This window comes from Nuphar pumila, chromosome 3 (assembly GCF_984573655.1).
Source record: "Nuphar pumila chromosome 3, dmNupPumi1.hap1.1, whole genome shotgun sequence".
In the NCBI taxonomy this organism is placed as follows: domain Eukaryota; kingdom Viridiplantae; phylum Streptophyta; class Magnoliopsida; order Nymphaeales; family Nymphaeaceae; genus Nuphar; species Nuphar pumila.
Genome location: NC_143251.1, coordinates 41,868,155 through 41,893,245, shown reverse-complemented (window position 1 = coordinate 41,893,245; position 25,091 = coordinate 41,868,155). Strand labels below are relative to the sequence as shown.

Genomic DNA, 25,091 nt, shown 5'->3' with positions numbered 1-25,091 from the left:
GAATCTTATGGCCCCTCCTTTTGGTTTCTGCAGTGTCTCATCCTCAACTATCTCATCTCTTTCCTTACCATCATCTGCTGCACTCTCCTTGACCTTCATCTACCTCTCTTTCTTCCTAAGAGCATCAATAACGCTTTGAAGTGTCACAGTAGGATTATTAATCTCACTTCTCATGAGTTCTTCCCCTACTTCTGCTGGTGTAATATACACCTTCTCTATAAGACCCTTCACTTCATCCAACAAGGGATGGTCATGGTGGATGATGCCCAGATAGTTTGAAGCCAGTACTTTGAAACCATTGAAGCTGCAATAGCTCATGTGTATGTGCACATCCATGCGCCCAGGCCTCAGCAGTGCAGGATCAAGCTTGTCTTTATGGTTGGTAGTGAACACTATTATCCTCTCATCCCCACAGCTAGACCAAATCCCATCTATAAAATTCAAAAAGCCTGAGAGTGTTACCTCCTTCTGGCCATTCATTTGAGCCCAATTCCGATCTTGGTGCTCCTGATCCTGCCTCTCCTTGAGCTCTGCTGTACAATCGATATCTTCGACGACGAATATCGATCGGTTGGACGTCGCCATGAGCAGGTTCCGAAGGTCCAAGTTGCAGCCCACGTCCGTGAGCTCGAGAGCGTAGATGTCAAAGTTGAGGAAGTTCGCCATGGCACCTATCAAGCTGGACTTTTCGGTGCCAGGAGGCCCGTAGAGCAAGTACCCTCTCTTCCAGGCCTTACCCATCTTTCTCTAGAGCTGCTTCCTCTGCACAAACTTCTTCAGATCGTTCATGATGTCTTCCTTATTGTTTGGTTCCATTGCCAACGTCTCAAAAGTCGAAGGGTGGTCGAGTGTGACTGAGGTCCATACACCACTGGGGTTGCCAAACCTATATCTATCACTAAGAGAGAAGAGTCTCACTGGGGTGTTCTCATCCTTTATGGTTTTGGCTCGGTCTAGTATGTAAGGGAAGTATGAGTTCATGACCTTGTCTTTGTGATTCTTATCAAAGACGAGCTCAAACTTGAGAGTTTGGCTAATGGAAGAGCCTCCATGGTTGTTCGGGACTATCTTCTGTGTCTGGGAACAAACAAACCTCCATTGGATCTTCACTCCCTCGAATACGTCCACTATCTCTTCTCCTTGATCCATGGTGACCAAGAATACTTTTTCCTTGTCCGGTTTGCCGACTTTCAGTCGGGTGTTGGAAGGGGAGCTTCTGGTGGAGAGATAGAGCTCCGCGGCCTGGTAGAGTTGGTTGGCCGCCATGCCGTTGAATTCCTCGATGATCATGCAAAGGAGGGAGGAGAAGTTGGAGAAGAAGTTGCAGATGCGGGAGAAGAGGAAGTGATGGAAGTGGCGGGGGAGGAAGTCGTTGAGGATGGTGCGAACGAGCATCGCCGAGGCGGCCATGGAGGCTATCTTGGAGATGATGGCTGAGTTTGAGGACACCATTCTTTCTTTTTGCTGCTGATGGTTACTTTTCTCTTTTTTGACAGTCAAGACGGTGCGGGGTGTTGGTGAATCCTGTAAAACAAACAGTGACAGGAAGCGTACCTGAATTCACCATAGTGTGGGTAGGAAATTTGGCGTTCTCCTCAGCCGATCGACGCCCACAATGAGCCCAGGCCTTAGGTCGACGGTGAGCAGGACCCTGTTTCGCAGTATCCGAATGCAGAATTGAATTTGGCAGGGTAAATGCTATGAATGTCTCATCATCCTCACAGCCCCTAACCCCTTATGTAATGGGAGATTGTGCAGTTATGTGAATATTGTTTTCTCCACATTCACGTAACTCCCACCCACTATCCCCATTACATGGACACTTACATGACCCACTAATGGGTGTCAAACAGGGTCACACTTGTGGGTTGGACCCATAACCGATAATGTCCAACATTCTCCCACTTGACCCATTGACACCAAAAGTGTATTAAATCGAGGTGTATACCGTTATCTCGATTTAATTCTTTATGTGGGTTCACATGCCACCCTTTATCACAAGGATGAATCGTATGAGTCATGGATATGAACACCCCTTTATGAAATGTCATATTTTCATGTACTATGCTACAATTCACCTTCAATGCTTAGACATGTTGAAAATTACCTTTATGAATAGGTTGGTCTCTTACCTATTCTATTGGTCATTTTAATATTGTTATTCTGCTATTCTCTCTAACCCATATGAGAGTTTCTTTATGCAAAATCAACAATAACACAAAACCTTAGAGAATCAGAATATAAACACAAATGTGATCACATAATGTATTGTCATACATGAGAAGGAATAAAAAAGACTCATCCCCTTTACATGTTGGGAATACAATCCTGGTGCTAGCCCTTTAGTAAGGGGATTCACAGTCATTTCCTTCGTCCCAATTGTATCAATACATACCAGATGATTCTCAGTCCTTTCTTTAACAACAAAATATCTTAACTCTATGTGTCGACACGATGTTGAGCTCTTGTTGTTATTTGAAAATGACACAGCTGCTTCATTGTCACAAAAGATCTTTAGTGGTCTCTCAATAGAATTCACTATACCAAGACCCATAATGAAGTTTCTTATCCAAATGGCCTATGACGAAGTCTCGTATAGAGCAATAAATTCTACCTTCATGGTATGAGCAACAGTGGTAGACTGCTTTCCACTTCTCCATGAGACAACACCACCCACTAGAAGGAAAATGTATCCAGTAGTGGATTTTATACTGTCAATACACCTTCCTAAGTCCACATCAGAGTATCCAACGACCTCTAGGTGGTTAGCTTTCTTGTAGATCAACATATAGTCTTTCGCTCCTTATAAATAGCGCAGGACCTTCTTTGCTACCTTCCAGTGCGCAATGCTTGGATTTAATTGATATCTACCAAGCATTCCCACAGCAAATGCTATATCAGGTCGAGTGCAGGTCTGCGCATACTGTAAACTTCCAACTGCCGAAGCATATGGGACATCATCCATCTGAGTCTTCGCAATATCATCCTGAGAACAGTCCTTTAAGCTCAATTTATCCCCTTTCACTATAAGTGCCGAACAATAAGAACAATTCTCCATCCCATATCTTTTAAGAACCTTAAGGATATAGGATTTCTGAAAAAGGTCAAGGACACCCGTAGTTCTGTTACGACAGATCTCGATTCCAAGGACATAAGTGGCCTCACCCATGTCTTTCATATCGAAATGAGAGGAAAGAAAATCTTTTGTATCATGTAAAAGACTCAAATCATTTGTTGCAAGAAGAATATCGTTAACATATAAAACCAAAATTATGAACTTACTCCCACTAGTCTTAATGTAAATACACTGATCAACATTGTTTTCAGTAAATTTAAAGTTCATTATTACCTGATTGAACTTTTTATACCATTGGCGGGAGGTCTGCTTAAGTCCATAATTTGACTTATTTAATTTGCAAACTAAGTTATTTGAGTCATCTATACTGAAACCAGGAGGTTGTTGCATGTATACCTCCTCATCCAGATCCCCATTCAGGAAGGCAATTTTCACATCCATCTGATGCAACTCTAAATCAAAATAAGCTACGAGGGCCATGATTATCCTCAATGATTTCTTAGTTGAGACAGGAGAAAAAGTCTTATTATAATCAATGCTCTCTATCTGTGTGAAACCTTTTGCAACAAGCCTAGCCTTGTACCTCTCAACATGACCTTTAGAGTCTGTTTTGGTTTTATAAACTCATTTACAACCAACAGGTCTAACTCCATCAGGTCGAGGTACAAGATCACACACTTAGTTCTTTGCCATAGAATCAAGCTCTTCTTTCGTTACATTAATCCAATGTGTTGATCTTTCACTTTCAATGACTTCTGCAAATGTGAAGGGATCTTCATCAATGTTTATGAAATCATTTGACTATTGTAAATACACCACATAGTCCGGATGGATAGCAGATTTCATAATTCTGGTGGACCTCCATACAGGTGCTACAGGTGGTTCAAAATGAGCCTCTATATCCTGTTGTTGTTGTATATCCTCATCAACAACCGAATCTATTTGGGATTGATGTTCATTGACTGAACTTTCTCTTACATTACTCAAAGGAACAATGATAGAGAAAATCGGGTTTTTATCCTTAGCAGGTGTGAAACCTGAATCCTGTATTTCCTCAAAATCAATATTTTGAGACGCATCTATCCCAACAGAACCATTTTCAAGAAATCTTGCTTTATCTGTTTTCACTGTCTGTGGTGTATGAGATTGACAATAAAACCTAAAGCCTTTCGATCTTTCTGGATAACCAATGAAGAAACCACTAGTTGTCCTAGGATCAAAAGTTTTTATATGTGGGTTATACAATTTAGCTTTTGCTGGACATCCCCATATGTGCATATATGATAAAGAAGGTTTTTTACCTGTTCATAACTCGTAAGGAGTCTTTTTAACAGCCTTTGTAGAAACCTTATTTAGAATATGCATTGTTGTCCTAAGAGCTTCACCCCACAAAGTCAAAGGAAGGTTTGAGTAATTCAACATCGCTCGAACCATTTCTTTAAGCGTACGGTTTCTCCTTTTAGCTACACCATTCTGGTAAGCACTACCAGACATGGTATACTGAGGTACAATGCCTTTCTCTTTTAGAAACTGTGCTAATGGACCTTTTTTTTGTCCCATCTCAGTGAAACGACCATAATATTCGCCACCTCTATCAGACCTGACAACCTTAATAACTTCACCGATTTGTTTCTCTACTTCTTTCTTGAAGTCCTTAAAAACCTAAAAGACCTCTGATTTTTCAGATAATAAGTAGAGATACATATACCGTGAGTAATCGTCTATAAAGGTGACAAAATATTTTTCACCCGTATAACACGGTAAAAAAGGGCCGCAGACATCTGTATGCATTATTTCTAACTTTTCATTATTGCGTTTGGCATCTTTCTTATATGTGTTAGACTGCTTAGCCTTTATGCAGTCAACACTTGACTCTATATTCGTAAAATCAAGGGATCAAAGGATTCTCTCTTTCACGAGTCTTTGGACTCTCTCTTTCGAGATATGTCCTAACCTCCGATGCCAAAGCAAATAAGATTGATCATTCTTTAGACCACGTTTATTGTCAATCATTATGTTATCAATGGAGTGAGATTCCCGAATTTGGAATTTGGTTCTTAATCGATACAAACCATCACACATATGTGCAAAACCTATATTCATTGAAATTTTCATAATAATAAGTTTAGATTTTTCAAATTTAAATACAAAGTCAAACTTATCAAGTTTTGAAATTGAAATTAGGTTTCGACTATAAGATGGCACGTAAAATGCATCGACCAAATCCAATATAAATCCTAACTCCAACACAATTCTGCAAGTCCCAACGCTCTTGACATGCAGACGCATCTTATTTCCTGAGAAGATGCTTCTTTCATGCTCCGTTGGTTCCCTTTTGTTTAGAAATGCCTGCAAAGAGTTGGCAATGTGCACCGTGGCACCAGAATCAATCCACCAACTATGCAATAGAACATGAATTAGATTGCACTCTTGAGAAATGAATGACTTATTACCTTTATTTTCGAGCCACTTCTTGTACTTCAAACAGTCCACCTTCTTATGCTTCTTCTTTTTGCAGAAGAAACACTTTATAGAAGGGCCTCCTAACTGGGATTTAGCTTTCGCCTGAGAGTTTGAACTCTCCCCAGTGGCTCTCTTCTGATTCTTCCTTTTAAATGAGCTTTTCTTTGGCATTGACCTTTGTTTATCCTTATGAGAGGCCATATGTGCACTTGGCACCCTCTCACCCTTCAATCTTTTCTCTTCTTCAACATACTTGGCCAAGAGGTCATTAAAAGACCACTCATCATTATGTGTGTTGTAGGAGATTTTAAAGGGTCCATACTCAGTAGGTAACGACGTTAAGATCAGATGGACTAAGAAGGAGTCAGAGATGGCGAACTTTGTGTCGTTCAGTTGAGTCACAATATTCCTCATTTCCAAAATGTGCTGTCGGATGTGACTGTCACCAACATATTTCATAGACACTAATTTGGACATGAGCGTACTGGCCCTTGCATTATTAGAAGTAACGAACTGAGCCTCAATGACTCCCAGAAATTCCTTCACAGTCCTACAATGAGGAATGGCACCTCGAATATTCTTAGCCACTCGAGATTGTAAAAGCAATATGCTAAGTCTGTTTGAGCGCTCCCACTTCTCAGAGGCAACCTTCTGATCGGTTGTACTCTGCTCTATAAGAGCGGGAGGTTCGTTAATTCTAAGGGCTCGATCTAAATCCATATAGCCCAAAGTGAATAATACAATTTCTTTCTAATCAGAAAAATTTGATCCGTCTAAAATAGGGATATTACTAGAACCGTCGATAAGGAAGGAACCTGATAAAACAATGAACAAAAACGGAAAGACATTACTATTATTACTCAGACGAGACTCGTGTTGAAAAGGTAAAAGTGAGACCCTTTATTTTCACCTTTTCTGAGACAAGCATAGTTGAGCCATTATCGTTCCACTTTGGTGAAAACGACAATGCTCATAGTTGCTCCGTCTCTTCAATTATCAAGGAATTGACTTCAGTTGGTGAAACTAGCAGATCATATAATCAGAGGCAATTCGGTACTGTACCTTTGGGTGCGAACATGCTTCATGGGATTGAATACACATCTACTATCACACCTTGTGTAAATTTGGAACACAACGACCTACCTTTGGGTAGAATCGATGTTTCATAAATTTACACACAATCATAATTACGAATCTTAATACGGTCCAAAGAATCCTTAATTAACACTACTCAGATAACTTTGGTGATTACAAGAACCGGTCAATCAAGATATTTTACCGAAAATCCTATTTGTATTATTGAGCACGCCCATGCACACATTTTAATGCATGTATATTCATGATATAATATAAGTTCATGCTTCAACTAATATACATAAACTAATTGACATGAATTTAGTTATAATTCATGCTTAAAATCATCATGCACAACTTAACCAACGCAAAATACATGAATTAACATGCATAAGTCATGCATTATTTAAAATAAATACTTTAAAAGCATGAAAAAATAACAAAAGCATACTCATATGGGTAAAACCCAGGGTCCTCAAGTAGGAACCGATCTAAAAAAACTCTGAACCGGTCTGAAACTGCCCCGAACCGGTCATCAAAGGGTCCGAACCGGTTCTAAACCTTATGAACTGATACTTAATATGAACAAAAATTCATAAAACCCTATAACCGTATGCCAAAATCCCTGTATCTCTTTATATTTATGAAAACAGGGTCTCAGCATCTCAGAACCGGTGAAAAACTGGAAAGAACTGGTCAAAAATGGCTCCAAACCGGTTCCGGAAGGGGCTGGATCAGGTTCCTGATCCGATTCAGTCTTAACAGTGTCTGGATCCTGCTTAATCATGGACCCGACCCGATTCAAATGGGATTCGGGTCTGACCCGACCCATATTTGATACGGGTCGGACCCGGTTCGAACAGAACCCAGGTTAGACCCGGTCCGAAACAGACCTGCGTTGGACCCGGTCCGAAACAAACCTCGGTTAGACCCAGTCCAAAACAGACCCGGATCGGCCCCGACTTATAATGGATTCGGGTCTGACCCTGTCCTAAATGGACGCGGGTCTAACCCGATCCGAGAGAGAGACCCAATTATTTCTGGATCAGACCCAGACCCGAAACCATCATGGGTCCGGGTCAGATCCAAGAATAAATCGCAGACCTGATCCACCCAAAATGGGTTTGGATCGGGTCCGTCATCGGATCACCACATCGGACCCGATCCGGTCCACTGTTAAAAATGAAACAGAAACCCGATTTCTGTTTTCATTTTAACAGGGAAACTGAAAGGGTTTCCGCCCTTTTCGGTTCCACGATGACCCACGTCGCCGAACGACGACCGACATCGGTTGCCGACGACTTGTGCCACTTGTCGGCGACCGGCGTCAACCCATCGATGATTGACGTCGCCCCACAGTGACAATGTGAAGTTTTGTCGTCTGATGGCTGAAAAGGCAGAGGAAGAAAGGGCACGACTGGTGCAGCAGCGCTGGCAAGGTCGTCGGCAACCGACGATCGATCCAACCGGCACATCGCCCCACGGCGATCGTCCGATCCGGTGACAGTCTGCCGGCTCCGACAGATCCAAATGGTGGCATCAACCGTTTTTGGATGCTCTAAAGTCCTTCGGCAGCCCACGTTGCCCTCCCATCGGCTAATGACATCGCCCCCATGGCGGCGTGCGATTGCCGGCACCGGCTACCGGCTGGAATCGCCCGCAGATGCCCTGATGACGACGACTTCACTGGCAGCCTGATGGAACGCCGGGCAGAGAAGAGGGGTTTTTAAACCCCAGACGCCGGCCATCCGGTGTTCTCAACCCCGGCAACTCCTTCAGCATATGTCGACCATCCTGCAACCCGATAATGCAAGGGATCTCAGGCGACGGCTCCAGCGACGATCCCGACAACTGCAGATCCTCCCTGCAGCCTGACGGCCACAGGTATACATCAATCCGTTTTTTTTTTAATGAGGGTCTGGGTCGCTTGAGCCGACCGCTGCTAGAAATTGTTGTCGCCCCCATGGCGACAGTTGCCGATGAGGGTTGTCGCCCCACGACAACAGTCTGCCGGAAAAAAGATTTCCATCCTCTGTCGCAAACAGTGATGTTTGCGACAGTCTGCCAGGATGTCACCCCACGGTGACATGCTGTCGCAGAATCCAGAATTCAGACAATGGGGCGAAACGCCGAAAGGGCCTACACGGTCACGCGCAACGAAAATGCGTGGTAGTGGGCCCATAACCCAATGTTGGCGAATCCTGTAGAACAAACAGTGACAGGAAATGTACTTGAATTCGCGATAGTGCGTGTAGGAAATTCGACGTTCTCCTCAGCCGATCGACGCCCACAATGAGCCCAGGCCTTAGGTCGACGATGAGCAGGACCCTGTTCTGCAGTATCTGAATGCGGAACTGAATTTGGCAGGGTAAATGCTATGAATGTCTCATCATCCTCATAGACCCTAACCCCTTATGTAATGGAAGATTGGGCAGTTACATGAACACCACATTCACGTAACTCCCACCCACTATCCCCATTAAGTGGCCACTAATATGACCCACTAATGGGTGTCAAACAGGGTCACACTTGTGGATTGGACCCATAACCGATAATGTCCAACACGGGGGCCTTGGCTACTATATGGGCAGTCAAGGTTTGATTCTAATGAGCGTTGTCTCTGGTGCAAGCCAATGCTTAGCATAGGCCTGGAGGCAGGGGTCTTAACCTCGGAGTTTTATGCTGCCGGTACGACGACCTTAAGTACTGTAGGCCGAGCCAGCACCACCAAGTTTCTTGCCGGTTTCTTCGGGTTATAAATTAAAGAAAAGCGCAAATCTTTACTAATTATATAATAAACTATAAAACCATGAGTATCAAAGGATTGACATTCACAATACCCTTCGACCAGATGAGTGCAAGCCCCTCCAACCAGACGAGTGCAAGCCCTCTTGGGTGTTGATTACTCTTCCCTTTGTGTCTCAGAAGAGTGAGTTCTGAATTGGGATTGAGGGCCTGCTAGTCCCCTGTTTTTATAGACTTAAGTGTGAATCCATTGTATGACAAATTTTTTTTAAAGTATTTGTGTGCTGACCAATCTTGCAGTTTTGCCTTTATGATGACCACAGTTTTGGTAAGTTGGGATTGGGAGGTGGGGTCATTGACTTGATTTAGGGTTTGAAAATAGCATTAAAAAACACGACATTTTAGTCTGTTTTAAGTGGCCAAAATATTGTGACGTTATCATCTAAAAAGATTGCCGTGATTTTACCAAAACATTTATTTTATTCAGCTATTTTTAAAAAAATTAAAAAAGATTATATATTTTATTCAAAAAGAAGTGTGAAATCCTCTTTTCAACTCCTTATTTTCTCACCTTAATATTTAATTATTTTTTGATATTTTACCGATAAAAAGACGATAAAATAAAAAAAAACATTCAATTTCTCGGAAGAATTTGGATGCCGTTATTTTTGACTTTTTAAACTTTGTCATTATTGACCTAGCTAAGTGGATTTGAGATCTAGTTTCAAGGAACCCAAACTGTGGGTGGTCCTCTTTTTTTCTAATCAAACAGGGCAGGGAAATATATCAGAAATATCAACAAATGCGAAGGGTGTTCTCCATCTTAATTTTTTCCCTTGCTAGGGGAGAGATTAATTAGGTTGAATTAGGAGGTTTCTTGGGCTTCACGAAAGCATACAAATTCAAAGCAGAGACAAAAGAGAAGACTATGGGTGTCAACCGGTAGGGTTTGGTTAGGACCCAGGTAGAACCAGATCTGGCCCCGATTTTTGGGTATGGTATCGGGTCAGGACCCAAGTTTAATTGGACCCACCATAAGAGAAATCATATCAGAACCCGATCAGAACTATATGAAACATACCCAGTAAAATAATATTTTTTTTATCATTTTTACATTAAAAATTGTGGGTCTTAATCTAAACTCGAGTCAGGCCTGAGTCTGGTATAAAATTTCACAATCTATACCCAGATCCATATATTAATTGGACCTTGGAGTCTAGACCCGGGTGTTAATCAGTTCTTATTTATCATCAGATCCCTGGATCCTATAGAGTTTGGTACGGGTCGGGTCCGGTAAACCCGACCATTGACACCCCCACCTTGACTTCTCTTTGTCAATGGCCGCGAAGCTTCCTATTTCATCTATTTTCTTCTTCACTTTTTTTTGATATATATTTATGCAAAGAAATCACACTGGCTTTGCCTGCTGTACTTAAGGTCATTGTCCCACGGCGTAAAAACCTGTGGGCTTACAATTTGTTTTTTTTCTTTTTCTCTTAAAATTTGTTTTCTCCAAAATAACATCTTCACGTGGTTATTGATTTTAGAAAACAAGCCATGACTATGCTTTGCTGCCACATGTATTTGCTTCACAAACTCTGGAAGTTGACAACATGATATGGTTGGGCATTGATTTTTGGGTTCTTTTGGTCGTCAATTGTATCACCAATCTTATTGATGTATGTATGTATCTTTGATTTTTATGACGAATAACCCTTGCCGAGAACTGGGCCACTTAATAGACCCATCCCCGAGTGGGGCCGATGACCACCTTGTTTTAGGTCGCCAACCTTCAAAATCTGCGTGTAGGGGTGTCAATAGGTTGGGTCAAGGCCCGTACCAAACCCAACAGGGTCAGGGTTTGGTAATAAATAAGAAGGTCTGATTGGAATCCAGGTGGGACCTAAACTGTCCGATTAACATATATTGTGGGGTATGGTTTGTTTTATAACAGACCCAGGCCTGGCCCGAGTTTCAATTAACATCTGTAATTTTTCAATGTAAAAATAATAAAAAATATTTTTTTATCAAACATGGTCTGAATCTCTGGTTCATGTAATCCTTATAGGATCCGGATATGGTTTCTCTTATTGTGGATCTGATTAAACCCAGGTCCAGACCTTATTACCATCATCTCAAATCAAGTTTTGGTTTGATTCCAGTTGAGTCCGAATAAAAACCCGACCCGTTGTCGTGCATCAGCTGGGGGGTTGATACAACTTCTTCGTAACCACCCTGCTGGCCACGTGGACGACGATGCATGGATCTTTGTTCAACTTCTACTCAACTAATTCCTTGGTCTTCATCTCTTGATCACAAGTCAATTCTGTCACTGTTCTTTCTCACCTTTTTGCTCTTTTGCGTGCGGGTCTGGTTAGAAAAATGGGTACAATTAATGGAAAACATGTGGTGAGAAAATCTAACCCCAAGACCAAACCATTCAAAATTATTAGGAAAATTTGCTGATTCACAGGAAGCGGAGCACAACGTATAAGGCAAGAATTCTAGTCATTTGTTACGGTCAACCATTGGGAACTAAGCATTAAAGGATATGTCACAGGGGCACGCTATTTTGGAGACGGACACGTATGGATATTTTTTTAACATATATTAATAATAGTAAACGAGCTGAGCCTGTACATGCCATGTTCGGTTCGTTCGGCTCGTTTACCAGCCCTAGCTAGTTCTATTTCCGTTAGTTTATAACCTTAGTTCCAACTAATTAAAGGGTTCCTTACCACGAGCATATAAGGGTGGATTCCTACTATCATCCTCATGAATATGAAAAATAATGGGCTAAGCAGATTTACAAATTATAATTACCACCTACACATATAGCAAATTGAATTACAATGGTAAAATCTCCAATATTTGTCCTTAAATCTTCAAGAGAATCATTTGAAAATGGTATTCTCATTGGACGAGCCCCGGACATATTAATTGCGGGTTTTAGTGGTGACCCACATTTTATTAGAATTCTCACCTTGGTGTCGAAGCGCACCCTAAGAAAATGTTTGTTTCAGATGTAAAAAAAGAGAAACACAAATTTCACGTGATTTGTGTTTCACATGACTATGTGAACTAATATTCACAAGGAAAAAGGCCAGTTATCTCCACATACAAAAAGTTAGATATCATTTTGCATTTATTAAAGTCGCTCCTGAGAAAACCAATTTTTTTTTTTTTTTATATTTACACCGGAAAACCACCTCCAGAATCAGAAGCCTAGTTGCACTGGCTTTGACTGTCGTACTTATGGTCGTTGTTCTGGCAGTGTAAAACTCTGTGGACTTACCTCTCGCCCTCAGGGAGGACTTACCTATTGCCCTCAAGGAGTTGCCAAGCTTTGGCTTTGGCTTTGGCAAGGGGTGATGCCCATGAGATTTGAACTTAGACCACCTGCCTAGTTGCTTAGGTCCCATCCCACTACGCCAAACCCCTTTGGGGCTCATGAGAAGACCGTTTGAGTGAGAATCGGGCTCTAAATTGGAAAAATAAGCTTTAATTTGCATGCATATTGAATTCTTGTCTCTAGTGACTTTATTGACTTGGTTTGGTTTGAGCTGTTTGATATTAGACACATAAAGTGGACCTCTTTGGACATTACTCCACAATCGTAAGAATCTGAAAACATTAAAAACAGAGGTAGGTGTGTGTAAGAGAGAGAGAGGTTCTTATTTTCATCTTCTTCTTTTTCCCTCACAGCAAATTTTGGATAAAGCTATGATCAAAATGCTCATTACAATGACAAAGCTTGCAATGCGCAACGACTCTCATTGTTTGAAATTCACCATTAAAAAAAAGAACTAATCTACCTACCGGCTACTCCTTGGTCCACCTACAACCTTAATCAGATGGGTGTTTTGGTAAAAAATCATGCCAAGTTTGGAACAGTTCTAAGCAATCAGACCGATCCAGGTTGTGCTTTAAAAGATTTGGAAAATAATGTTGGGTTTAGCCTGCGCACAAAGACAAAAAGCAAAACAGCATGGGCAGAGCATACCTGAAGCTGCCATTGGAAGCGCTGAATGGTGACTGGCGGTGGCTGAAGCAAAGGGCCTTCACTCCTCAGCCGGACTGCAGACCTCCACGAGTGCAGGCTTCTTGATGCAGTCGGTGAGTATGATCATTGTTCCCTCACCGGATGAAAGGTAAGGCTCTCGACCTGTTTTCCCTTTATGTTTTTCCTTTGTATTTTTATTGTGTTTCTCTGTATTTGGGGGTCGCTCATGATACCCCTTTTATAGACACAGAGTGGGAACGGTTTGAGTAACCGTTCCTCCTGATTATGTGCAAGTTTATCGAAAGGAGCATCTTCCGTGGGGGGTATCCACATCGTGGGTAACCGCCACCACTAGCTGGTGGTTTATCCCAACATTCTTCTACTTGTTTCGACGATAAACCCTTAACCATAAAACTTTATGGGAATGACTTGATGAAAAAATTGGCCTTTATAATCTATTCTATAGATCCTTAGTTGAATTTCTAATCCTTATGAGATTAACAACAAACAAGTAATAACGAGAATCAATGAACTGAATGTGATCATTTTATTCATATGCATATGTCAAAAAGATTTTAACAAGACCATCCTCAATACATGTTCATAATATAATCCTGGTGCTAGCTCTTTAGTAAGATGATCAACAATCATATATTTGGTACCAATATTAACAATATGCACTAGATGATTCTCTGTCGTTTCTTTAACAACAAAGTACTTTAATTTTATATGCTTACATGATGTAGTACTTTTATTGTTATTCGAAAAGGACACTGCAACTTCATTATCACAGTAGACCTTCAGTGGCTTCTCAATAGAATTGACCACCTTTAACTGTGATATGAAATTCTTCAACTATATGGCCTGCGAGGTACTCCCATACAATGCTATAAATTCTGCCTTCATGGTGTAAGCAACAGTAGTCGTCTGCTTCTCACTCCTCCAAGAGACCGTGCCTCCAGTAAGTAAGAAGACATACCAAGTAGTAGACTTTCTACTATCAAGACATCCTCTTAAGTCTGTATCTGAGTAGCCAATGACCTCGAGGTGATTAACCTTATGATACGTCAACATATAGTCTTTTGTCCCTTGCAAATATCGCAAGATTTTCTTGGCAGCCTTCTAATGGAGTATGCCTAGGTTAGGCTGAAATCTACCAAGCACCCCTATTGCGAAAGAGATATCTAGACGAGAACAAGTCTTCACGTATTGCAAGCTGCCAATAATTGATGCATATGGATAAGCACTCATTTGTGTTTTGTCAATATCATCCTGTGGACAATCCTTTAGACTCAGTTTGTCACTTTTTGATATGGGTGTTGAACTAGGAGAACAATTCTACATCTCATATCGCTTTAACACCTTATTTATGTAGGATCTTTGGGAGAGGCCTAGAAAACCTTTTGTTCTGTCTCAATGAATCTCTATGCCAAATACATAAGCAACCTCACCCATATATTTCATATCAAAATATGATGCAAGAAATTGTTTTGTTTCTAAAAGTAGCTTTATATCGTTGGTTGCAAGCAAAATGTGATCCACATACAACATCAATATAATGAACTTACTCTCACTTTCCTTAAGGTATATACATTGATCAATAATGTTTTCTATAAACCCAAAAGTCACAATGACTAGAAAAATTTTAATATAGCACTGTCGGGAGGCCTGTTTAAGTCCATATATAGATTTGTTGAGTTTGCAAACCAAACAATCATTTTTAGAGAAACCAAGAGGTTGATCCATGTATACCTCTTCATTCAGATCCCCGTTGAGAAATGCTATTTTCATATCCATCTGATGTAGCTCTAAGTCATAATGAACTACGAGGGCCAAAATTATTTTCATTAACTCTTTATGTGAGACAGAAAAAAATGTCTCATTATAGTCAATGCCTTCCATTTGGGTGAATCCTTTAGCAACCAATCTTGCCTTATATGTTCTATATTACTTTTGGAGTCTTTTTTTGTCTTAAAGACCCATTTATACTCTATGGGTTTTACTCTCTTAGGTAACTCGACAAGATCTCACACTTGATCCTTAGCCATAGAGTCTAACTCTTCTTTCATGGCTTCTATCTAGTGTGAAAATTGTTTGCTTTCCACAACTTCCATAAAGGTCAACGGGTCATCATCTATATCTATGAAATCATCAGGCTCCTGAAGATACACCACATAATCTGGATGTAAGACGAATTTTCTAGTTCTTGTGAATCTCCAAATAAGTCATTCTTCAGGCTCAGATTGAACCTGATCATCATGTTCGTGCTCTTCTGCATTGTCCACAATAGGTTCACTTTGGATTTGTGTATCAACAACTGTGTGATCAACCACATTATCATTAGGTATAATAATATGATATCTTTCAGTGTTTTCTTTAACAGGTGGTAAAATTGGATCCTGTACTCCCTCAAAACCAAGGTTTTGAAGTGTACTTAATCCTACTGATCCATCTTTAATAAATTTTGCCTTATCTGTTTCAACAATCTGTGGTGAGTGAGATAGGCAATAAAACTTGTACTCTTTTGATCTTTCTAGATAACCAATGAAATATTCATAGGTTGTTCTTGGATCAAAAACTTTAATGTGGGGGTTATACAACTTAGCCTCTGCAGAACATTCTCATATGTGCATATAAGACAAAGATGATTTCTTACCTGTCCACAACTCACAGGAGTTTTAGACACAACTTTTGTAGGTACCTTATTCAAAATATGCACAACAATCCTTAAGGCTTCACCCCACAACTTCATGAGAAGTGTTGAATAATTCAGCATGACTTTGACCATTTTTTTAAGTGTTCGATTTCTCCTTTCAGCTATACCATTCTGATAGACACTACCATGCATGATATATTGAAGCACAATGCCTTCTTCTTTAAGAAATCATGTTAATGGTCATTCTCTTTACCTCATCTCAGTAAACCTACCATAATATTCAAATATCTATCAGACCTGACTATTTTAATAAATTTATTGGTTTGTTTCTTTACTTCTTTTTTAAATTTCTTGAACATCTGAAAAAAAATCAGACTTTTCAAAGATCAAGTAGAGATACATATACCCTGAATAGTCATCAATAAAAGTGACAAAATATTTTTCGCCTGTGTAACAAGGGGTAAATGGTCCATATACATTTGTATGGACTATTCTAATATCTCACTATTGTATTTGACACCATCTTTATATGTGTTTTGTATGCTTAGCCTTTATGCAATCAACACATGGGTCATTATCGATAAAATCTAGAGATTTCAAGATTCCTTCATTTATGAGTCTCTTTATTCTTTTTTCAGAGATATGACCCAACCTTCGATGCCAAAGCATGTAGGATTTATCATTTATCTTGCTACGTTTATTTTTAACCAATGTGTATTCAGAAGTCAGTAACTCCTATGTTTGGATCTTCACATTGAATTTGTACAAACTATCATGAATTGATGCAGAATCGATTTCAATAAAATTTTCGTAAATGAACAATTTAGCATTTTCAAACTTAAAATAATATCAAAATTTATCCAATTTTGAAATTGAAATTAAGTTTCTACTATATGATGGAACATGAAAGATATAATGAAGATCCAAATCTACGCATGTATCTAAAGTAATCCTGCAAGTCCCAACACCCTTCACATGCGAACACATCTTGTTTTCTGAATAAATGTTTTTCTCATGCATTGTTGGTTCCCTTCTGCTTAGGAACAACTATAGAAATTAGAAATATGAACAGTAGCACCAGAATCAATCCACTAGCTATTTTAAAGAATTTGTAATAAATTACATTCATGAGAAACAAATGACAAATTACCTTTCTTTTCCAACCACTTCTTGTACTTTATGTAATCTGCCTTCATTTGTCCCTTCTTACAAAAGAAGCACTTTATGAGACCAGAGTCGGATTGCTTGCTTTGAGATGATGTATCCTCTGCTGGCTTCTTCCTAGCATTTTTCTTGAATGTATTCTTTTCCGGTCCTATATTGGGTGCATGAGAATCCATATGTGCACTCTGCACCTTCTCTCCTTTCAATCTTTCTTCTTCTTCAACACACTTAGACATAAGTTCATTAAACGTTCATTCATCATTATGTATGTTGTAAGAGATTTTGAAAGGTTCGTACTCTAAGGGTAAGGATGCTAGAACTAAATGCACTAGAAAAGAATCAGAAATGGTATGTTTCATGTCATTCAGCTGAGATGCTATTTTTCTTATCTATAAAATGTGATGGCGAATGTTTTTCCCTCCAGTTTATTTCATAGATATGAGCTTTGACATTAGGGTATTGGCTCTGACTTTGTTTGAACTCACGAATTGTGCTTCAATAGCACTCAAGAATTCTCTCATTGTCATGCATTGTGGGATGACACTTCAAATATTCTTAGCTACCTTGGATTGCAGAAGCAATGAGCTAAGTCTATTTGAACGCTCTCACTTCCTAAAAGCACTCTTTTGTTCAGCAATGCTTTGATCAGTCAAGGCAGCGGGTTCATTTATCCTTAGGGCTACATCTAAATCCATGTACCCTAATGTAAAAACAACAGTCTCTTTCCAACCACTAAAGCTCGATCCATCTAGAAAGGGAATACAACTAGAGTCATCTAAAATCATAGGACTAGAAACTACACAACAAAAGACATGTATCAAAAGGCATTCGTACGAGACAAAACTTAATGGAAAAATCAAATAAATAAAGGCCCTTAATATGCTTATTTTCAGGCGAGTGTAGGGGGTCATTGAAGCCTTACTTTGGTAAGAGCTTCAACATGCAAAACCACTTCGCCTACCGATTATATTTGATAAAACTAAGGTTCTTGTGAAGTTAGACCATCAACACAAGGTACCTTTGGATGCACATGTGTGATGTATATTGACACATTTACCTTGTTTTACCCTACTTAAATTCCAAACACGATAAAACTTCCTTTGGGAAGTTTATCATTTCATGAATCTAAGTACAATGTTTATATTGGCTAAAGTTGTATGATAGTATTAGAAATTTTTTGACAACATACATGTATTCATTCACTTTGGTGACGTGAATACACTAAATCATCTAACTATCCTTAATGCCAATATTGAATATTCATAAAATACTGAAATAACACTTTAAACATGTTGTAACTTCATGCTTATGCCCATAGACCAAAGAAAAAATCAATATCTATATCAAAAAAGTGATAAATCGATGAAATGAAAGCTTGAACCAATCACCAATTTATTGAATCGGTTCTCAATCCTTATGAACCGACTATAAAACCTCCGACCGGTGACATAATCCCTTGAACCGGTTTCAAAATGCAAAGAACTAGTCAAAAAGATCCTAAACCGGTTCCAAGACTGGATGAACCAGTCAAATGACCCCTGAACCAGTTCTAAAACTGGATAAACCGATCAAATGACCCCCAAACCGGTTCCAAAACTGGATGAACCGGTCAAAACAAGCTTTGAATCGGTTCAGAATACACTAAACCGGGTCTGTAACACTCTGAACTAGTCTCTGCCGTAGTGAACCTGTCACAGTTGTCTGGGAACCGGTTCCAAAGAGACCCAGATCAGTTCAAAATAGGCCAAATCGGCTAAGCCGGTTCGGGCTATGTTACAGACTAATCGGATCCAGTTTTTTCAGGCTGACGGATCCAGAACCGTATAATCTAGTTTTAACTGGATTCTAGATCTGCCACTGAAAGATCCAGGTTTGGCTTACCCGGATTCGATCCTGAGATTGATTTTCAGATTCAGAATCTGAGACTCGAAGATCTATATCCGGATCCAACCCGAATCGATATCATGGGTCGGTACAGGTCAATGGACCCAATCCAAAAGAACTTAGTGGATCAGGTATGGTTCTAGAAATCCAAAACGGATTTCACAGGCCCAACCCGAATCCAAAATCGTAATGGGTCGAGGTCATATGGATTTTGGATCCTTTACCCGAGAACCGGATCCAATCCAAGTGTCTTTTATGGACCGATATGGGTAATTTAGATTAGATCCAATTATGGACCCGATCTGGATCCAAAACATAACATGTTAGGGTTACTTACAAAACTGGGTCCCTCACTCGAATCTCGGATCCGAACCAGCTAGCTTTATGGATCGGTTCGGGTGGGGCGGGTCCGGATCCAAAATTGGACCCGACTCGAAACAATAAAACCCTGATTTATGAAATAGGGTTTCAGAAAACCCTTAACCCCGATATTTTAGACTTTCTCTCTCCCTTTCTCAGAGAGTGTCGTTGCCATCTTCGACGATCCGGCAACTGGATAGTCGTTGACACCTTCGTCGGCAAAAGATGTGGCACCCTCCACCATCTTGCCAATAGCCTGATGGCCATGGCCGACGACGGTGGGGAGGCGACATCTCTGGTAGCTCGGCATGTTGCAGAGGTCCGGCGACTCGACAGTCACCGATGATAGTTCTGACGTCTCTACAACGCCCTGCAAGGAGAAAAGAAAGAAGGAAACAATCGACTGTTGGCTGTCCTTCCCGACTGACGCCCAAAGCAGAGGTAAGAGCTTTTTTTTGGCATTTTCAGGAAGAAGCTGGCTTCACTACCGACATCACCTAAAAAACGGTGACAGATCACAGGCCTGGACCCAATGGAGGCATTTGCTCCTTTCTGCCCTTAAAAGTTGACCCTATCAAGGTCAAGAAAAGGGTAATAAAGAAGAAATCTACATGCAGCAATCTCGCCGAGAAAAAATCCCTGTATGACGGGCATAAGCGCAGCGGCATGCGTGGGCTCATAACCCATTGTTGGGTTTAGCCAGCACATAATGACAGAAAAAGCAAAACAACATGGGCAGAGCATACCTCAAGTTGTCATTGGAAGTGTCGGATGGTGACTGGTGGTGGTTGGAGTAGGGGGGTGTCACTCCTCAGTCGAACTGCTGCCCTCCACGAGCGCAGACTTCTGGATGCAGTCAGTGAGCATGATCACTCTTTCCCCACTGGATGGAAAAACACCGGATGAAAGGTAAGGCTCTCGACCTGTTTTCTCTTTCTGTTTTTCCTCTGTATTTTTACTGTATTTCTCTGTATTTGGGGTCGCTCATGATACCCTTTTATAGGTACAAAGTGAGAACGATTTGCGTAATCGTTCCCCCTGATTCTGTGCGAGTTTATTGGAAGGAGCATCTGCTGTGGGGGTATCCATATCATGGGTAACTGCCACCACTAGCTGGTGGTTTATCCCAACAAATACAACATGAGATGCCAACTCACACACCTTAATCTGAACTCAGAGTCCCATAAAAAAACTATTCAGAAACCATAGAGTCGACCTAGACCACTAAAGGTTCGACTTAGGCACTCTAGAGGTTGACCTACAATCCTCTGGGTCAAAACACCACTGCAGGGGTCAACCATGACAAGTAGAGATTGACCCACTGACTAGAAGGGTCACCTCTTTCAAGATCAAGAGTTGACTCTTCTTTGTAGTGATCGACTCTTCAAACAGAAAGGGTTGAGTCTTACCTACAGGGGTCGACCCTCGAGGCCAACCAATTCAACTGAAAGGGTTGACCCTGGCAACCTAGGGGTCGACTCAAGGCCAACAAAAACTCATTTCTTCCACTTCTGCAAACCGAAACACGAAAACTTGTGCCCACAATATCTTAAAGGTTTTTCAACACCTCTAAGTGCATTACAACAACAACAACAACAACAACTACGCCTTCATCCCAAAATAATTGGGGTCGGCGATATGAACCAAAAAAGAAAATCATTATGGGTCTTCCACATGATTCCTTCTCCTCCAATCATTTCTATCCAATGCCATGTCTTCGGTGAGGTTCAAAGCATTCATATCCTTTCCTATCACCTTCATCCATGTCTTTCTAGGTGGTGCATCATTAGGTGTTTGCCGAATATGTCCAAACCACCGTAAATGATTCTCTCTCATCTTATTTTCAATGGGTGCAATGTCTACCTTCTTACGTATCTCCTCGTTCTGAATCTTATCTTTTATTTTATTTCCACACATCCATCTCAGCATACGCATTTCAACTACACTCATTTTTTGAATATGATGTCTCTTGGCAGCCCAACATTCCGTACCATATAGTAAAGCAGGCCTAATAGTCGTCCTATAAAATTTTCCTATCAACCGCAATGGCATTCTACAATCGCACAACACTCCAGTTGCACTTTTCCATTTCATCCACTTAACATTTATCCTATGATTTACATCTCCATCAATTTCTCCATACTTTTGAATGATAGATCCCAAATATTTGAAACAATCATCCACCAGTATTTCTTGCTCACCAAGCTTCACTAGACTCTCATCACTACTTCGTTGCTTACTAAACCGACATTCCATGTATTCTGTCTTACTCTTACTCAACTTAAAACCTCTTGCTTCCAATGTCTGTCTCCATAATTCTAACTTAGCATTAACCCCAGCTCTAGTCTCATCAATCAAAACAATAGCATCAGCAAACAACATACACCACAACACATTTTCTTGAATTGATCTCGTAAGCTCATCCATCACTATAGCAAATAGAAAAGGGCTTAAAGCAGATCCTTGATGTAACCCAACCGTTATAGGAAAATTGGTTGTCACCCCTCCACAAGTGCGGACATTGGTTACTACTCCTTCATACATATCTTTAATTATTCTAATGTACTTGAGAGAAACACCTTTCTTCATCATTGTCCACCAGAGAACGTCCCTAGGTACTCTATTGTATGCCTTCTTCAAATCAATAAAAACCATATGCAAATCCTTATTCCTCTCTCTATTTCTCTCAATAAGTTGTCTAAGAAGATGTATAGCTTCCATAGTTGATCTTCCATGCATAAAACCAAATTGATTCTCCGATATCATGACAACCTTCCTCAACCAGGACTCAATCACCCTCTCCCAAAGTTTCATAGTATGACTCATGAGTTTTATACCATGATAGTTTGTGCAATCTTGTATATCACCCTTATTCTTATATAGAGGCACCAAAGTACTCTTCCTCCACTCATTAGGCATCTTATTTGTCCGCCAAATCTTGTTAAAAAGATTTGTCAACTATTCTAAACCTTTCTCTCCCAGGCATTTCCAAGCCTCGATAGGTATACCATCTGGGCCAACTGCCCTTCTTGATTTCATTTTCTTCAAAGCCTCTGCAATTTCTTTCTTTTGAATCTTGCGCATGAAGTCACGATTCATCTCATGAAAAGGAATGGAGAAGTCTCCAAGATCCTGAGCATGACTTTCATTAAATAGCTTATCAAAATAATCTTTTCATCTCTCCTTAATCTCTTCATCTATGACTAAAACCCTTTGTGTTTCATCTTTGATACATCTAACCATACTCAGATCTCTCGATTTCGTATCTCTCATCTTTGCAAGCCTATAAATATCCTTCTCGCTCTCTTTGGTATCCAACTTGTCATAAACCTCCTTATATACCTTATCCCTCACGTTTCGAACTACTTTTTTAGCTTCCTTTGTTGCTATCATATACTTCTCCAAATTCTCATTATCACGACTCTTACTTAGATTTCTATAACACTCTCTTTTAACCTTAATAGTTAATTTGACATCCTCGTTCCACCACGATGTATCCTTACCTAGTGGTGCACCGCCTTTAGACTCACCCAATACCTCCTTAGCCACATTTCTCATGCCACCCGCTATCTTATTCCACATTGATTCTGAATCCTCCTCGAGACACCAATCAGCTTCCTTAACTACCTGCTCTACAAACATTCCTTGTTTAGCTTCTTTCAGTGTCCACCACTTAATTCTAGGGTCTATTCTATGTCTATCCCTTTTGCAACATTGTCTAATTCTAAGATCTAAAATTAAGACTTTATGTTGTGTAGCTACACTTTCTTCCGGTATAACCTTACAATCGATGCAACAACCCCTATCTCTCTGTCTAAGTAGGAAAAAATCTATCTGACTCGTATTAACCCCACTTTTAAATGTTACTAGGTGAGACTCCCTCTTCCTAAACCAAGTGTTTGCTAAGATCATATCATAAGACAAACCAAAATCTAAAATTATTTCTCCACTTTCGTTTCGTTCTCCTATACCATAGCCTCCATGGATACTCTCAAATCCATCTTTGCTAATGCCTGCATGCCCATTAAGGTCACCGCCGATGAAAAGCCTTTCTCCATAAGATATCCCTTGAACTACTCCATCTAAATCTTCCCAAAATTGACGCTTAATGGAATCATCTAAACCTACTTGAGGTGCATAAACACTAATAATATTAATAATATCCGTACCTAATACTAATTTAATAAGTAAAATCCCATCACCCTTCCTACGGACCTCAACTACATTATCTATAAGCTCACGACTAATAACAATCCCTACTCCATTCCTAGTCCTATTTATTCCTGTATACCAAATCTTATATCCCCAAGGTTCTATCACTTTTGCTTTCTCATCAACCCATTTGGTCTCTTGTAGACATAAAATATCAATATTTCTCCTACACATAACATCTACTAACTCTACCAACTTACCAGTTAAAGACCCTATGTTCCAAGAGGCTAACCTAATTTTATGGTCTTGGACTAACTTCTTTACCCCCACCCGTCCAACAAAGTGAGGGAACCCTTTCCTATTTGACACCACACTCGGGCGCCGGTGTGACGCGTTGCTTCCGGGCGACGACCTAGCAACCCTTGCTCATTTATCACTGCCTCCGGGCCTATAGAGTACAGCGCGTCGCTCAGTAGGGAACGCCCCAACGAAATTCTCATATTGGTTCATATTCATAGGGTATGACTAAGTTTTTATGTTGTCTGTCATAGGCCTACCGCAACCCTCCTCCTTTATCAGGGCTTGGGACCAGCAGTGTATAACTAAACAGTTATACACCGGCGGAGTTAAACAATTAAAAAAATGATCTAACAAAAACCCTTTACACTAAACTTAATGATCATTGATCTAAAGCAAGACATGTTTTATGAAATTTTTCAAAGACAGTCATCTTTCAAAATGCCCCATATCCACATGTTGCATAAGCTTTTCTAATATGTTCCAAAAAAAGAATCCCAATGCCTGATTTCACATTATATTAAGATTTCATAAAGTAAGTAAATCACCGTTCACTTAACTCGTATAAATCTCCAAAAACAAAGCATGAAAACGCAGGATCAAACATGCTATACCTCCCTGACTAGATTCACTCTAAAAAAAAATCCTAAATCATGCATAATCGTTCCTATATGCTGCTAAGGAAAACGAGGAGTAGAGGATCATATAAGAAAATTGCTCACAAATCAAGCACAACTATGGCATGCGATTCCACCAAGCTCCATACCTACCCAAGATTGAAACATCTAACAAAAAAACTCCATCACAATCTCTATTGGTTCAGCTTCTCCATGAAGAAGAGAGCCCACCGTTTGAGGGTGAGCTAAGAGAATGAGAACGCAAAAAGGAGGTGAAGGCTCACGGTGGAGGTGAGCAAGAGAGAGCGTAGGAGAGGGGTTCAGTTGAGGGGATGGGTATGGAGCATGATGAAGGGGAGAGGAGAGAGGCATTAGGGGAAGGTTTTGGGTAAAATAAATCCCCAAACCAAGGTCATGATGACTCATAAAACACATGGCTAAAGAGGGGATGCGTGGCATATAGCAAAAACCACAAAACAGGCTTTACTAAATTTCATTCCCATAAAAGCCAACATCTATTTCATAAATATCATTCACATCTTTTGCTTAGAAATTATAATTTTACCCTTTGGTCAACTTGGATCCAATCCAAACCCAAAT

At 40.3% G+C, this 25,091-nt stretch overlaps 1 protein-coding gene and 1 pseudogene across 1 annotated transcript; both read right to left on the bottom strand.

Moving 5' to 3' along the window:
* Positions 1-99: 99 nt before the first annotated feature.
* LOC149842705 (AAA-ATPase At3g50940-like) lies at positions 100-741 on the bottom strand. The gene has a single exon (XM_089999376.1). The coding sequence runs from the start codon at positions 739-741 to the stop codon at positions 100-102; it is 642 nt and encodes a 213-aa protein (XP_089855502.1).
* A 6-nt stretch (positions 742-747) lies between these two features.
* LOC149842704 (protein HYPER-SENSITIVITY-RELATED 4 pseudogene) lies at positions 748-1,452 on the bottom strand (annotated as a pseudogene).
* Positions 1,453-25,091: the final 23,639 nt, after the last annotated feature.

Bases quoted from the DNA above. Each gene is read 5' to 3' on its own strand.
- LOC149842705 (XM_089999376.1), bottom strand. From the start codon at position 741: ATGGGTAAGGCCTGGAAGAGAGGGTACTTGCTCTACGGGCCTCCTGGC.